Source organism: Botryllus schlosseri, chromosome 10, assembly GCF_051294905.1.
Source record: "Botryllus schlosseri isolate E-star chromosome 10, Bs_hap1, whole genome shotgun sequence".
NCBI classification, from domain to species: domain Eukaryota; kingdom Metazoa; phylum Chordata; class Ascidiacea; order Stolidobranchia; family Styelidae; genus Botryllus; species Botryllus schlosseri.
In genome coordinates, this window is record NC_137245.1 from 13,852,238 (window position 1) to 13,864,767 (window position 12,530).

General features: G+C 38.5%; 1 protein-coding gene across 4 annotated transcripts in view; it reads left to right on the forward strand.

Annotated features, from left to right (window-relative positions):
• The first annotated feature begins 3,161 nt into the window (after positions 1 to 3,161).
• The window catches only part of LOC145447617 (PDZ domain-containing protein 8-like), a 32,879-nt gene continuing 23,510 nt past the window's right edge, over positions 3,162 to 12,530 (forward strand). For 3 of the 4 annotated variants that reach the window (XM_080325856.1, XM_080325859.1, XM_080325858.1), the window contains exons 1-6: positions 3,162 to 4,024; positions 5,013 to 5,137; positions 6,892 to 7,034; positions 8,647 to 8,762; positions 11,232 to 11,363; positions 12,089 to 12,249. In XM_080325856.1, the coding sequence (XP_080181982.1) occupies positions 4,009 to 4,024; positions 5,013 to 5,137; positions 6,892 to 7,034; positions 8,647 to 8,762; positions 11,232 to 11,363; positions 12,089 to 12,249 (693 nt within the window). In that variant the 5' untranslated portion in view covers positions 3,162 to 4,008. The remainder of the gene's footprint in view (positions 4,025 to 5,012; positions 5,138 to 6,891; positions 7,035 to 8,646; positions 8,763 to 11,231; positions 11,364 to 12,088; positions 12,250 to 12,530) is intronic. The other variant, XM_080325857.1, reaches the window with a different exon arrangement.

Consider the following 12,530-nt stretch of genomic DNA (forward strand, 5'->3'; position numbering starts at 1 on the left):
CAGAATAGCCCGGGGCCGTTGGGTGGCAGGAGTTTTCAACAAAGTAATTAATAAGAATGAACCCGCCCGAAGTTAATAATCTGCGATAAGCTCATGAATGTGTATTCTTACGTCATGATCAATGTTCAAAATTATAATTATTCGTGCTGAAAATTTTCGAAGGAACCACTTGCTCCTACACTCACAAATATCATTGATCAAATTCATTCAGTTATGCAAAAAATTATCGCGTTTAGCGCGACTCCCAGCCAAATATACTCTGATTTTTTATCACATTCATATCGCCAATTTGGGCTCGCCCGTGAATCGATTGCCCAATCCCGGAAAATCACGTGACTGTCACGCCCAGATACCTTTGACGACTTTGTTATTGTCGATCCGTCTGCAACGGTAATTAAAGGCAAAGTCGCTATTGCTCTTCGTTGATTTTAACTATGTTCCATATCGAGTTGGGTGACAGAATTTCGTATGGTATATTTTGATGCTGTCATCTTACGCTGTACCAAGTTTCAAGACTATAGCTTTATGACTAGCGTAGTAATTTCGCTGTCGAAGTCGAGTATCTGGTAAATCAGCGCGGGCTGATATATTGTCGACTTTGATAACGGAATTACTATGCTAATCCTTGACTGACGATACTGAAACTTACTGCAAAGCTGCATAACACAATCAAGATATACCATGCCAAATTTCGTCATCCATCTCGGTATGAAACACTTTCAAAACTCACATATACCAATATCAAATTTTGCGAAAATTCCATTAAGCGGTAGGCTCATTACGACATCAGCGCACGCGGACCCTTGATACTCGACTTTGATAACGTACTTACTACTGTAGTTATTAGTTCACAGCCCTAAAACTTCATACAGTGTTAGATGCCATCATGAAGACAATCATGTAGTACGAAATTTCGCTATCCATTGCCGTATAGGAAACAATCAAAATCTACACATACCAATACTGTTTTTCGTGAAAATCAGTTATGCGGTAGGCTGAAGGTCAGATGATTGCATCTTCTGAACCAATTTTTGAGGGTGTGACTCGGTGATCAGGATAGTAATTTCGTTATCATAGTCGAGTATATCAAGTACATCGCTGACCTGCCATCTAGCCTACTGCATGACAGATTTTTCACAAAAGCCGAAATTGCTATAATGCTATATGTAGGTTTTGAATGTGTTTTATTCCGCGGTGGATAACAAAATATCGTATTGTATATTCTGATGGAGACATCTAGCACTGTATCGAGTTTTAAGACTGTGACTCAATTATTACCGTAGCAATTTCGTTATCAAAGTCGCGTATGTCAGGGTGCGCGCTGATTTGGCATTCAGCCTGCCGCCTAGCAGATTTTATTGCAAAAGCCAGTATTGTTATGTGTACAATTTAAATGTATTTTATACGGCAATGGATAATAGAATTTGGTATTGTATATCTTGATGAAGGAATCTAACACTGTACCAATTTTCAAGGGTGTGACTCTATAATTACAGTAGTAAGTACGTTATCAAATTCGCGCATCCAGGGTCTGCGTGCGCTTGTTTGGCATTGCGCCTACCGCATAAATCAATTTTCGCAAAATTTGATATTGGTATATGTGAATTTTGAAAGTGTTCCATACCGAGATGGATGATGAAATTTGGTATGGTATATCTTGGTTGTGTTATGCAGCTTCGCAGTAGGTTTTAGTGTCGTCACTCAATGCTTGGCATAGTAATTCCGTTATCAAAGTCGACAATATATCGGTGCGCGCTGATTTACTCGATACTCTACTTCGACAGCGAAATTACTACGCTAGTCATAAAGCCATAGTCTTAAGACTTGGTACAGCGCAAGACGACATCATCACAATATACCATACGAAATTCTGTCACCCAACTCGATATGAAACATAGTTAAAATCAACGAAGAGCAATAGCGACTTTGCCTTTAATTACTGTTGCAGACGGATCGACAATAACAAAGTCGTCAAAGGTATATGGGCGTGACAGTCACGTAATTTTCCGAGTGTCCACACCACCTTTGAGTACACGCTGGTGTAACATAACATTCCACGCCATCAAACAATCTGTTGGGGTTGCTAGCATCCCGGTTGGATTTTGTGATATGACGATAAGGGGGGCGCGAAATTTTTCACTATCAAAAAGGGGGCGTGTCTAAAAAAAGGTTGAGAACCACTGGGCTAGAAGGATCGTAACAAATTCGAACGTGTATTCAGACAATGAAATGATATCCCACAGGTAACAAGTTCTGTTGAGCATGATTCAACTGGCGAAAGATCATCGAATACCAATTCAAATTTCACGTTCGAATTAGTGACTGTCTTTCTAGCGTTTTGAATCATACTGAATTGGTATTCGATGATCTTTCGCCAGTTGAATCATGCTCAACAGAACTTGTTACCTGTGGGATATCATTTCATTGTCTGAATACACCGATAACCCTGGCGGAATGTGACAGAATATTAGTGAATGGCGGCATATTAGCTTGCTTGGTGTACGTACGGTCCAAATATACTCACTTCATTGAATGGTAGACCGATAGCCAACTTCTCAACAGAATCGTCAAGGTGGAGACAACTACAATGGGAATTCTTCACGAATTGTAGTGTGAATGAAGCTGTAAAGGAGATCCATCTAAGTCGCCGATCATATTGGCCGATTCAATCATGAATTATAGAATTTTTTCATGCTTCGTGCGTTTAGTCGATACAGGGTGACTTACTAAACGGACGCCCAATGTAGACGATAAGTAGCGGCAAATAGCGTACAGTGCAAGCGCGGTCTGCAAGGCGAATCCCCACCCCCGTAAGTTCGGGGTATCACCCTACGAGGGGTCAAGACCAACTTTTTTTGTAGGGGGGGGGGGGGTGACGAAGTGCTGTTACGGTCCTGCGCCTAGACCCAGGTGGGTGTCTAATCTCAAAGGCTACTCCAAGTCGTTTCGACAGCTAGCTATCTTTTAATTGTATCGCACTCAAGTGGTGTTTTGAAATGATGAAATTTCAATAATAAACTGAACTGAACTGGAGTATTGCCTGCTAGTGGTCCACTCCGTAAAAATAAATCTCTACGCATGGATAGACACAGAACGAAACAAAACAGTCTTTTGCCTTTTGCGTGATATATATCACTGTCACTATCACTGAATAGTGAATTTGGACCTGTTTCTAGAAAGAAGCTAGTCGGCGTAGTGTGGTAATACAGTTACTTTCGTTTCGTTTATATATCACCAACCTGACTATTGGTAATGATCAATGTCCAATGCTGTTAGCCTGTTATTGCTGTTGAACAACGTAAGCCGATGTGGATGTGATTAACTTTGTATATTCTGATTATTCACTGAACTGCGCCACTGCGGTATTTCGATGTTTGATATGATGAAAATACATTGATTTGCATGATTCATTGCGATAATAAACTCGATCCTTTTTGTTACGAACCATTGGAACTTGTCTGGTGTTAGTTTATGACGTTATTTTCTTTGAATAACTACGGTATTTACTCTGGTAACGGTTGACTTGGAGATCGGCATGATCATATCACCGGTACCAGTCAATACCGATACCGAAGCACTGTTTATTTGTTGCATATTTATACTTTTATTTTCCCGTCATCGGTTGACGAAATAAATCACTCTCTCTCTCTCTCTCTGTCTGGTCAAACGTCTCTTCATTTGGAATGAAGAGATCGGTAATTTCTCGGATCTGTATATTGTAACTTTTCACTCTTAGACAGTAATGCTATACATGTAACAATTCACATATATAGAGTTTTAAATTGATGTATGTGTGTTTTATGAGTTCAGTTAGTATAGTTGATTTATATATATTCACACCTTAACACTTCACCAGCAAACAGTTACTGATAATGAGTGTGGTATAGCTGATCCTATGCTCGGATACTCAATGCAACCAGCTGCAAGTGCCATTTGAAGAGAAATGCAGCTAGTTTCAATCAGCTTATTGGAATGGTTGTGACATAGTTGGCAACACATTGACATAAAATGCTTTATTTCCTTGGTAAGTTTTGGTTCTCATTATTTTTGATGGTGATGAGGGTAAGAGGGCCTCATGGTAATTCTCTTTAGAAACATTTTTTCTCGTAGAAGCATCAATTTGAAATTAACCGATGCTTTACTGAAACTATATCATCAACAGACATTCTCCCTAATATGGCGTATCAAATATGATGTTTCGTTTCGAAAGACATATATCTTATATTTTGGTATTGTGTTGGTAGCCTATTCTGTGGAAATACACTGTTAACATAGCTTCTGGCCAGAGTGGAATCGGTGGCAACGGCACGCGAGCATTTAGATATGAGCGCGTCGATTAATGAATTATGCTGACGTCACAAAGCGATACCAGAGTTCAGATCCAGAATAAGGCGCTTGCGCTTTACAATGAACGCAAGCAAGCGTGGCATTTGCGCAACAGCGAATATACGGCGTAACCCTAGTCCGGCGTATACCAGGTCTATTTCAGCACATTGTGTCGTTTAATAAGTAATTTAGTATCGAATCAGAGCGAAGAATAATTCCGTCACGCGGATGAAATTTTCCAATCACGCGAGAAATCCGCCTGTCACGCACAACAACGTGTTGTCGAAAACAACCACCGATTCCAGTCTGGGCTTCTGGTAGACTGTGTGTTTTGTTGTTGGTCTTACAAACACAGTTTGCAAGGAGCCTAAACATCGTCGGATAAATACCACCAGAACAATTTTATTTGATCATAAAGATGTGCAGACTATTCCCACACTATAGACATTGTATGACAGTCACTTTTCTGTAACGCCTTGAATTATACTTTATACAAATACAGAAATACCTATATATGTTATTGGCCGGGTTGGAATCCCGATACGTTAAGCGTAATATATTTAGTGTGCCAAGACGCTTCTCAGCGTCACACCTGTGTGTAATCAGTGGAATCTCTGGTGTGCACTCGAGACACCGATTCCATATTGGGTTATTGGTTCTTATGTTTTGCATTTTCAACATTCTAGGAGCCGTTGTCTCGTCTTTTATTGCTGGAGCACTCGTAGTGATATTGGCAGCATTTTACATTCTTTACAAATACAAGGAAGATCTCTTTCAGCTGGACAGAAAACCTCAAATTAGTTACGAAAAAGTAAGTCGACTGTATCGGTGTTGCCCCAAGAACATGGGCTCTACATGAGTGGTTTTTAACACTATGGGTTCCATGTGCCAGTCCCGGGGGTGCCGTGGAGGTCAACACACACACTCAGCTCATACATATGTTTTGTGATGATAATCTTGTCTTGACCATCATTGGTTGCAGGTAATAAGGCCCGATCAGTATTCGAATTGTCACTGTTGTGGTGGTACATCGTGTGCAATCAATGGCGTTAGGGTTCAAAATCGAAACCCGTCCTTCTGATATGCCAATTCTGTCTCAAATATTTATGACCTCATTTGTAATTAATTAATTGGTACTGTTTCTTTTCTACCAAACAATGCAATGACACTTTCCGAGGTGACTCCTCGCATTTCTGAACTGGTATCTGAATGGAAACAGCAGAAGCCCACTGATTTTTCAATAAATGGGCTATCTATTATAACGTAACCCATGGCTGGCCAACCTGCGGCCGCTGAAAAAAATTTGTGCGGCCGTCGACACGTAATGCACATAGTAGGGAGAGGAGGCCAAGATGAGACACTTTTCTGATATTTCAACGCCACTCAAAGAGTACGGTAATGCCTTCTGAGGAATAATTTTGGTACCAATGAAAAGCCTGTGATCTGTGCTATTTATGACTATGTCTCGAGTATATTGAACTACATACTCCTAGATTTCTTGGCTCTCAAAAATCCTTGCTCAAATGTCTCAACTTACTCCCAGGTGAGGGTAAGATGAGACACGCTGTGTTCAAGATGAGACACCAAGCAATTCTTGCTCATTACACCACCAGTTCATCCCAAACGATGAATCAACTAGCAACATCATGAATAAGATATACGGTAATAATCATGAACTAATTCACTTTTAAAAAGAATTTGTACATCATATACGAATTTAAATGACATGGAAAACCAATTATTATCCATGGGATCCAGCAACAAGAGTTTCGTTTTTATTTTGTCTTGAAATGTCACATCTGGTCCACTACTAGATAAATAATCTATTGAGTGCGCCTTGAACAGTAAATTTTGAATATTATGAGGCTTTCAATGGAAAAGCCCTCCGATACCCATGTCTCAACTTACCCCCATGACTTTGTCTCATCCTACCCCCACACCTCAATTATTGTGTAAACGTCAATAAAAAAATTTCTGTCTACTACTTTTCAGAGGTAAGTGCATGATTACACTGCTAATATCTCACTCTACCAGATGCAGTAATGTTGTTTTATGATATGAAATACTATGATAGGTATGCCCTTACAAACACGAATTCACATAACTGACACAGACTATGAAAATATAGTTTCTGGCATATTTCTGCCCAACCTCAAATCTGTTTGCCTTGTTAATATGGTAGGAATATAGAATGACAATATGGGAACAACATAGTTTAAGGAATCTGTCAATCAGAAAATTGTTCCATGAAAAAATTGCATGTCTCATCTTGGCCTCCTCTCCCCTATATATTACTGAACTCCTGATTGAAAATGTTTTCATAATTCGTTCAATATAATTGGCTACCTAATGTGAACTTATGTGTGAATGTCTATTGAATTGTAGACACACGGCAGTGCAACAAATTTTTGAATGCAGTCCTAGTTGCATTGACGATGTATTCTGTAGACTTCTGTAGCATAAATTAGATATTGGTCTTTTAATTCTGGTCGGAAACACACCGCTCCATCTCAAAATGTCAAGATAGTGTTCAAGTTCACCAATTCAAGGAATCTGTCAATTTAGAATCAACTTGGAAATCTGCTACATTACAACCTCTGCAACACAAACCAGCCTCCAACTCTTGGCCAGGATGAATCGTGCCGTTTTGTCAATGTCCTTTTTGCGTACATATTCAAGGAGTGGAGGGATACCAATCAGTTGCAGAAGTAAGGCCATTTGTTAATTTTCAGTCGAAATGAATTGGTGAGCAATCGGTAGTGTTACCCATGCATGTCATCAAGTCCTGTGTCTGTCAATATGATGCATCTGTTAAAGTAAGTACCATGGATATAGTTGTCACATTAGAGTCTACATAGCGAGAAAGAATTTATGAAGTGCTATGTTCCTGATCAGTAATCACTGTTCGGTGTCCAGCTCTGGTAGTTATGGTATAAGCTTGGTGATTTTTGATTTATCGAGATTCTATATTAAATTTTCTAATTGGGTAATTGATGAGGTGTAAATTTCTGTATACCGGTACGCAGCGATAATTGAGGTACTGATGGAATTTATTTTGCTTGCTGGGCAAGAGATCTTCGATCCGCGACTCAAAAACTGCTGAAATTTTTCAAGTGCAATGTTTTTGTCGAGCATGCTTACTGATTACGTGGTGATCTACATAAAATGTGATTCACAATCAAATTAACGCATTTAACCAACAATAACTCCACCAAAACGCAAGATGTAGGGCTACGCTTTGAAATATAATATATTCTAACAGCATAGCCTACTGGCAGTTATCTTGCTTGATCTGGGCGGTAATGATTAATTTGAATTCGTGCGAGGAAATCAGTTATAACCTGGCTCCTCCGTTTTCAGGCTCAGTACACCAGCCATCGATGCTTTATTGTGCTTCCCTACTTCAGCTGTAGATCCTCTATTCTAGTCTTGCTGTGCTCATTAACTTTTGAATATTAAACATAAACTTTGGGGCTTCTTGCGTTAGGTGCTGCATAGCATAAGTCAAGTAAAAGAATGATTCAAGTATTGTTACTGCCTGGCACTGTTGCTTAATTGTAATTGCGATATCATCTTTATTTGTGATATGACGGTTAGGCCTGTTTCATGACTTGGTAAATATTTCACTTGGGATGCTCAACCTGCCGTTGACTAAATAAAACGCTACCCTTGGGTCATATTCAACTTCTACCCTTTGCTACATAGATTTTGAATGTCATCTCGATGACTGATGACGATTAAGGCAAGTTTCTGCAACTTTTTTTTACAACTTCCGGAAGCGTCCTAAAAACTCAGAAGTTGTGTAGTATTGTGTTTTGAGCTATTTCGAGGAATCTTTTATTGTAACTTTTCGCAACTTTTCTCCAGTTTTTCATGCAACTTATTCGATTTTTCATGCAAATTTTTTCAACTCTTCTCAATTATTCATGTAACTTTTTCTTCGATTTTTTATGCAACTAACTTTTTACTGGAAATTTTTGGCACTATATGTAAATAGATCGTTTGATTATTTCACTGGATCGTTTTAATTTGACGTCCTTTCCAATTTGACATACATTCAGGCTAGACCGCCGAAAATTATATTTTCGCTAGGTCGATCTTTTCAGGCTATTGATTTCGTTGAAGTCGCCAACATTGAGTTTTGCTACAGTGCCTTGGATACGGAACGATTCGAGTACCGGTATCTCATACCTTAATAATTTCAAGCAACTTGTTCATAAATGCAAGTTTTTAGTGCAACTTTTGTGAAAATGCTCTGCAACTTTCCACGGATTTGACTGCGACAAAAACTTCCCCTACTGACGATATGTTCCGTTTCAGATGGGTTTTGAAGAAAATTAACATTGAATTTGTGGAGTTCATGGAGACGAAAACGGCGAGCAGATTGTTACAGGGTCTCAAAATTCACGATGTTAGCCTGGGCACTAATTTTCCAGGTGATGATTGTTTATAGATGCAGTAAAGCAGATTTGATAGTATTATAATGTTCCTGTACACTGTACAGTGTACAGTAGGGCACTTCAAAAATGACTTTTTTTCTCAAATCGTACTAGCTACTTGTTAAATTGTTAGGTTACCTAATTTAAGCCTACACACCAAATTTGGTTCAATTCCAACCAGTAGCCGCATTGCTACAGGAGAAGAAAGTTTATATTTATTATATAAAAATAAATAACAAAAAAATTGAAAATTTTCTGTTCAACCCACAAAAGTGTTAGGTTGTCTATAGAAACAATGTTCACCAAATTAATTCAATTCCAACCAGTGGAAGCGGAGTTATTGCCGTCGAAAAATTTGGATTTGAAGAAAATAGTATTTACGGTAATCAATAATTAAAGACTTGGTCACCGTAAATACTATTTTATTCATAATCCAAATTTTTCGACGGCAATAACTCCGCTTCCACTGGTTGGAATTAACCAAATTTGGTGAACATCGATTCTATAGACAACCTAACACTTTCATGGGGTGAACAGAAAATTTTCAAATTTTTAGTCCTTTATTTTTATATAATAAATAGAAACTTTCTTCTCCTGTAGCAATGTGGCTACTGGTTGGAATTGAACCAAATTTGGTGTGTAGGCTTAAATTAGGTACGGTAACCTAACAATTTTATCAAGTAGCCAGTACGATTTGAGAGAAAAAGTCATATTTGAAGAGCCTCACTGTTCAGTGTATGTACACGGACAGTGCATGGCATGCAATGGGCAACACTTGTGATTTTATGACTGTTATCCCCATTCCTAGGATGCTCTTTCCAGATATTCCGCTTGAAAGATTCAATGCTTTTGTTGCAATAGGTTAACCAGGATAGTATTGGATACCAATACCGTTGTTGTAAACAAACTATATCATTCACGGATGATGTAATGCACAAATTGATCCCGACTGTCGAACAGAGAATTTGTCTTTGTTGCCATCATTCTTTGTCCAATGTCCGATGATTTATTATTGTTTGTCTTGAGTAAATCAAATCGGAAGGATAAATCACTATTTTCCATCATCTTATCGATCTCTGGTCAAATTTATGGTATTTGATACATGCAGTAAAATCCGTCTAAAATATACAGTGATTTTCTCTACTATGCCTAAACTGTGTGTACATTTGAGTGTTTGTCGACAATTTCAATTCGCATCAGTGACAAAATTAAAACAGCATTAAATCAAGGGTGGGGAACATATAAAATGCTCCTGTATGGAATTTTCTTTAAATTGCCTTAGCTCTACTGATCATTCTTTTTTGTCTCTCGCCATACTGTACCTTATGAAATCAAACTTCCATAAAAATTGTCATCTATGCAGCTACGTACTATAGGGCTGTTTTTGTGTCACACAAAGACTGTCCAATTCCTCTCCTTAGGCTACTGTTTCACATTAGCATCACACCACAGCTAAGTGTTTCCGCTGGTTGTACTAATTAGCTGATTCCTACAAATTGTCCATTTATTTTGAAAGGGTAATTGTTTAAAGGTTAAGTGTTATGGCAAGGACGCCGTACCACTCTACTGCTGTTTGATTCCGAATGACCAATGTTAAAGTGATCGAGTGTATCTGGTACCGCCTCTTGGGCGGCAAAGTTTTAATCATGTGGCGAATATAATCGGTGTCATTTGTAAATCAATATTAGACAAAGTAATAACGTATCTGACTACTGGGGGTAAGGGTTATTATTGATGGCATCCTGTTCATTTTTCTGAAATTTGTCGTTTTGTGGCTGGCCTCTATGAATTGCTTCATAACCCTACCCTCTTTTTGACTGATGTCATGGTCATTGACCTTTAATAATAACTTTTCGCCGATTTTTCGGATGACTTTCAATCATCCCCATAAGCCGATGCCAACCTTTTCAGTTAGTTTCGGTTGATCAGCAATTAATCATGTTACCATGACAGAAATGATATCCACAACAAATCGCTTTCACAAGCATAATAATACATGTGGGTAACCATCCTTGATCAGAACAATTGTTCACTGGCTGTGATCCATCAACAAGGGCCTTTTGTGCATTATTTCCTGTACGCAGAGTGTGCTGTTTTACCGCCTGTTTCTAGCTGTTTCTGGTTACTTTTATTGTTTTCTGCAGGCATTTCCTGCATGCCCAGCTGTTCTCGTGCCCTGTTCATATTGCTGATCTACCATTAGTCAAAATTTATTGCAAATTGTCTTCAACAATAGGGCTGGGTTTCGAGGACAGCCAGCTGGAATCCAAGCTGTGACCTCTGGTATTGTGTGCCTGGTAATAGATAAGGATTTATGGTGATTTCGCAACGGAATGAATGTAATATCTAGCTACATTTTCTCAGGGTTTGTAAGTAATCCCATATTAGCATCACCATCTAATCTTATCCAAAGACCTTTTAGTTGGAGTTGTAATATTATATAAATAGTTTTGTTTTCTATTCCAGTATTTCACAGCGTTAAGATAAAAGAGCCGTACGCGTTTAACGGTGACGATCTGCCGGAATCTATCGTGTTGGAAGTGGACATGGAATACCTGGGCGGGTTTTTCCTTGCGATCGATGTCGACTTGGTGTTCGGTAAATCTTTTGTCCTTCATTTATTTACAGTAAATTTCACATTACTTGATTTAACTGAACTGAGGCCGACTTGATTGAAATGGAACTGGGACAATTTATCTCTCTAAATATATTTCATAAACACTTTTGTCTAGTGTTATGTTCGATTAATTTTATCCTGCCACGCAATATATCGGATGTAAAAGCCAGTTAAACGCAAATCCTACTCATAAAATAATCTAACACCAAGATTCGATCATGATAATTTTTAAAGCTCAATAAACAATATTGCTCCTACATCGTAATAAATCACAAGCATGTCACCATAGAGGTGACGAGTAACAAGACCTTTACAGGTCAAATTGTCACCTCCAGACAAATTTTGTTTGAGCAATAAATGTATATATGTCTGTTCTTAGCACTGTTAAGGAAAATTTGGCTAATATCATAATAATGAATGAATATTTAGCTTGAGAATATACTGCTGCAATATCCTAACCAATAGCCATAAATCGATAATTAGGAGACATTGCTGTTTTGTTTATAATGATTAATACCTTATGACGCGCATGTGTTAGATTCATCTAGAAAGTTATACGACCTTGTGAAATAAATGGTATATCGATATAGCCAAATCAATAAGTGTATTAATGTTGTGAGGATATCTGCCGCATATTTTCCTGCACTGGTCCGAAAAATCCGTGTGATGTCCATTCCAAACTTGAATATCTTTTTCTCATCCTCAGGAAAGAACGCATTTTTGTCAGTTGCAATATCATATCTTCGCGGAAAAGCGAGACTGCAGTTCGGAAGACAGCCGTGTACATATTGGTCACTGTGCTTTGTGGAAGAGCCTGTCATAAAGTTTGAGGTGAAGACAAGCTTTGAGACCAGGCAATTACCGCAGGTGATGATACAACAAAGCGTCTGCGATCCACTTCAATGGTGGAGTAGTCTGTGGAGCAGTTATTACTTCATTTTTGTGTTCTGTGTGCTATATGTATTAGGCTATGTAATTTAGTATCCGTTTACTTCGTAATTGTACAGAATGTTTGCCAAATATTCGAACAAAGCACCAAACTCACTAACAAGCACCAATTACCTTCAAGTGATTTGCTACACACATGTTACATCAATACCACAGTAATTCGGTGATGAAACTAGGTCTGATCAAGCGATTTCGGCTTA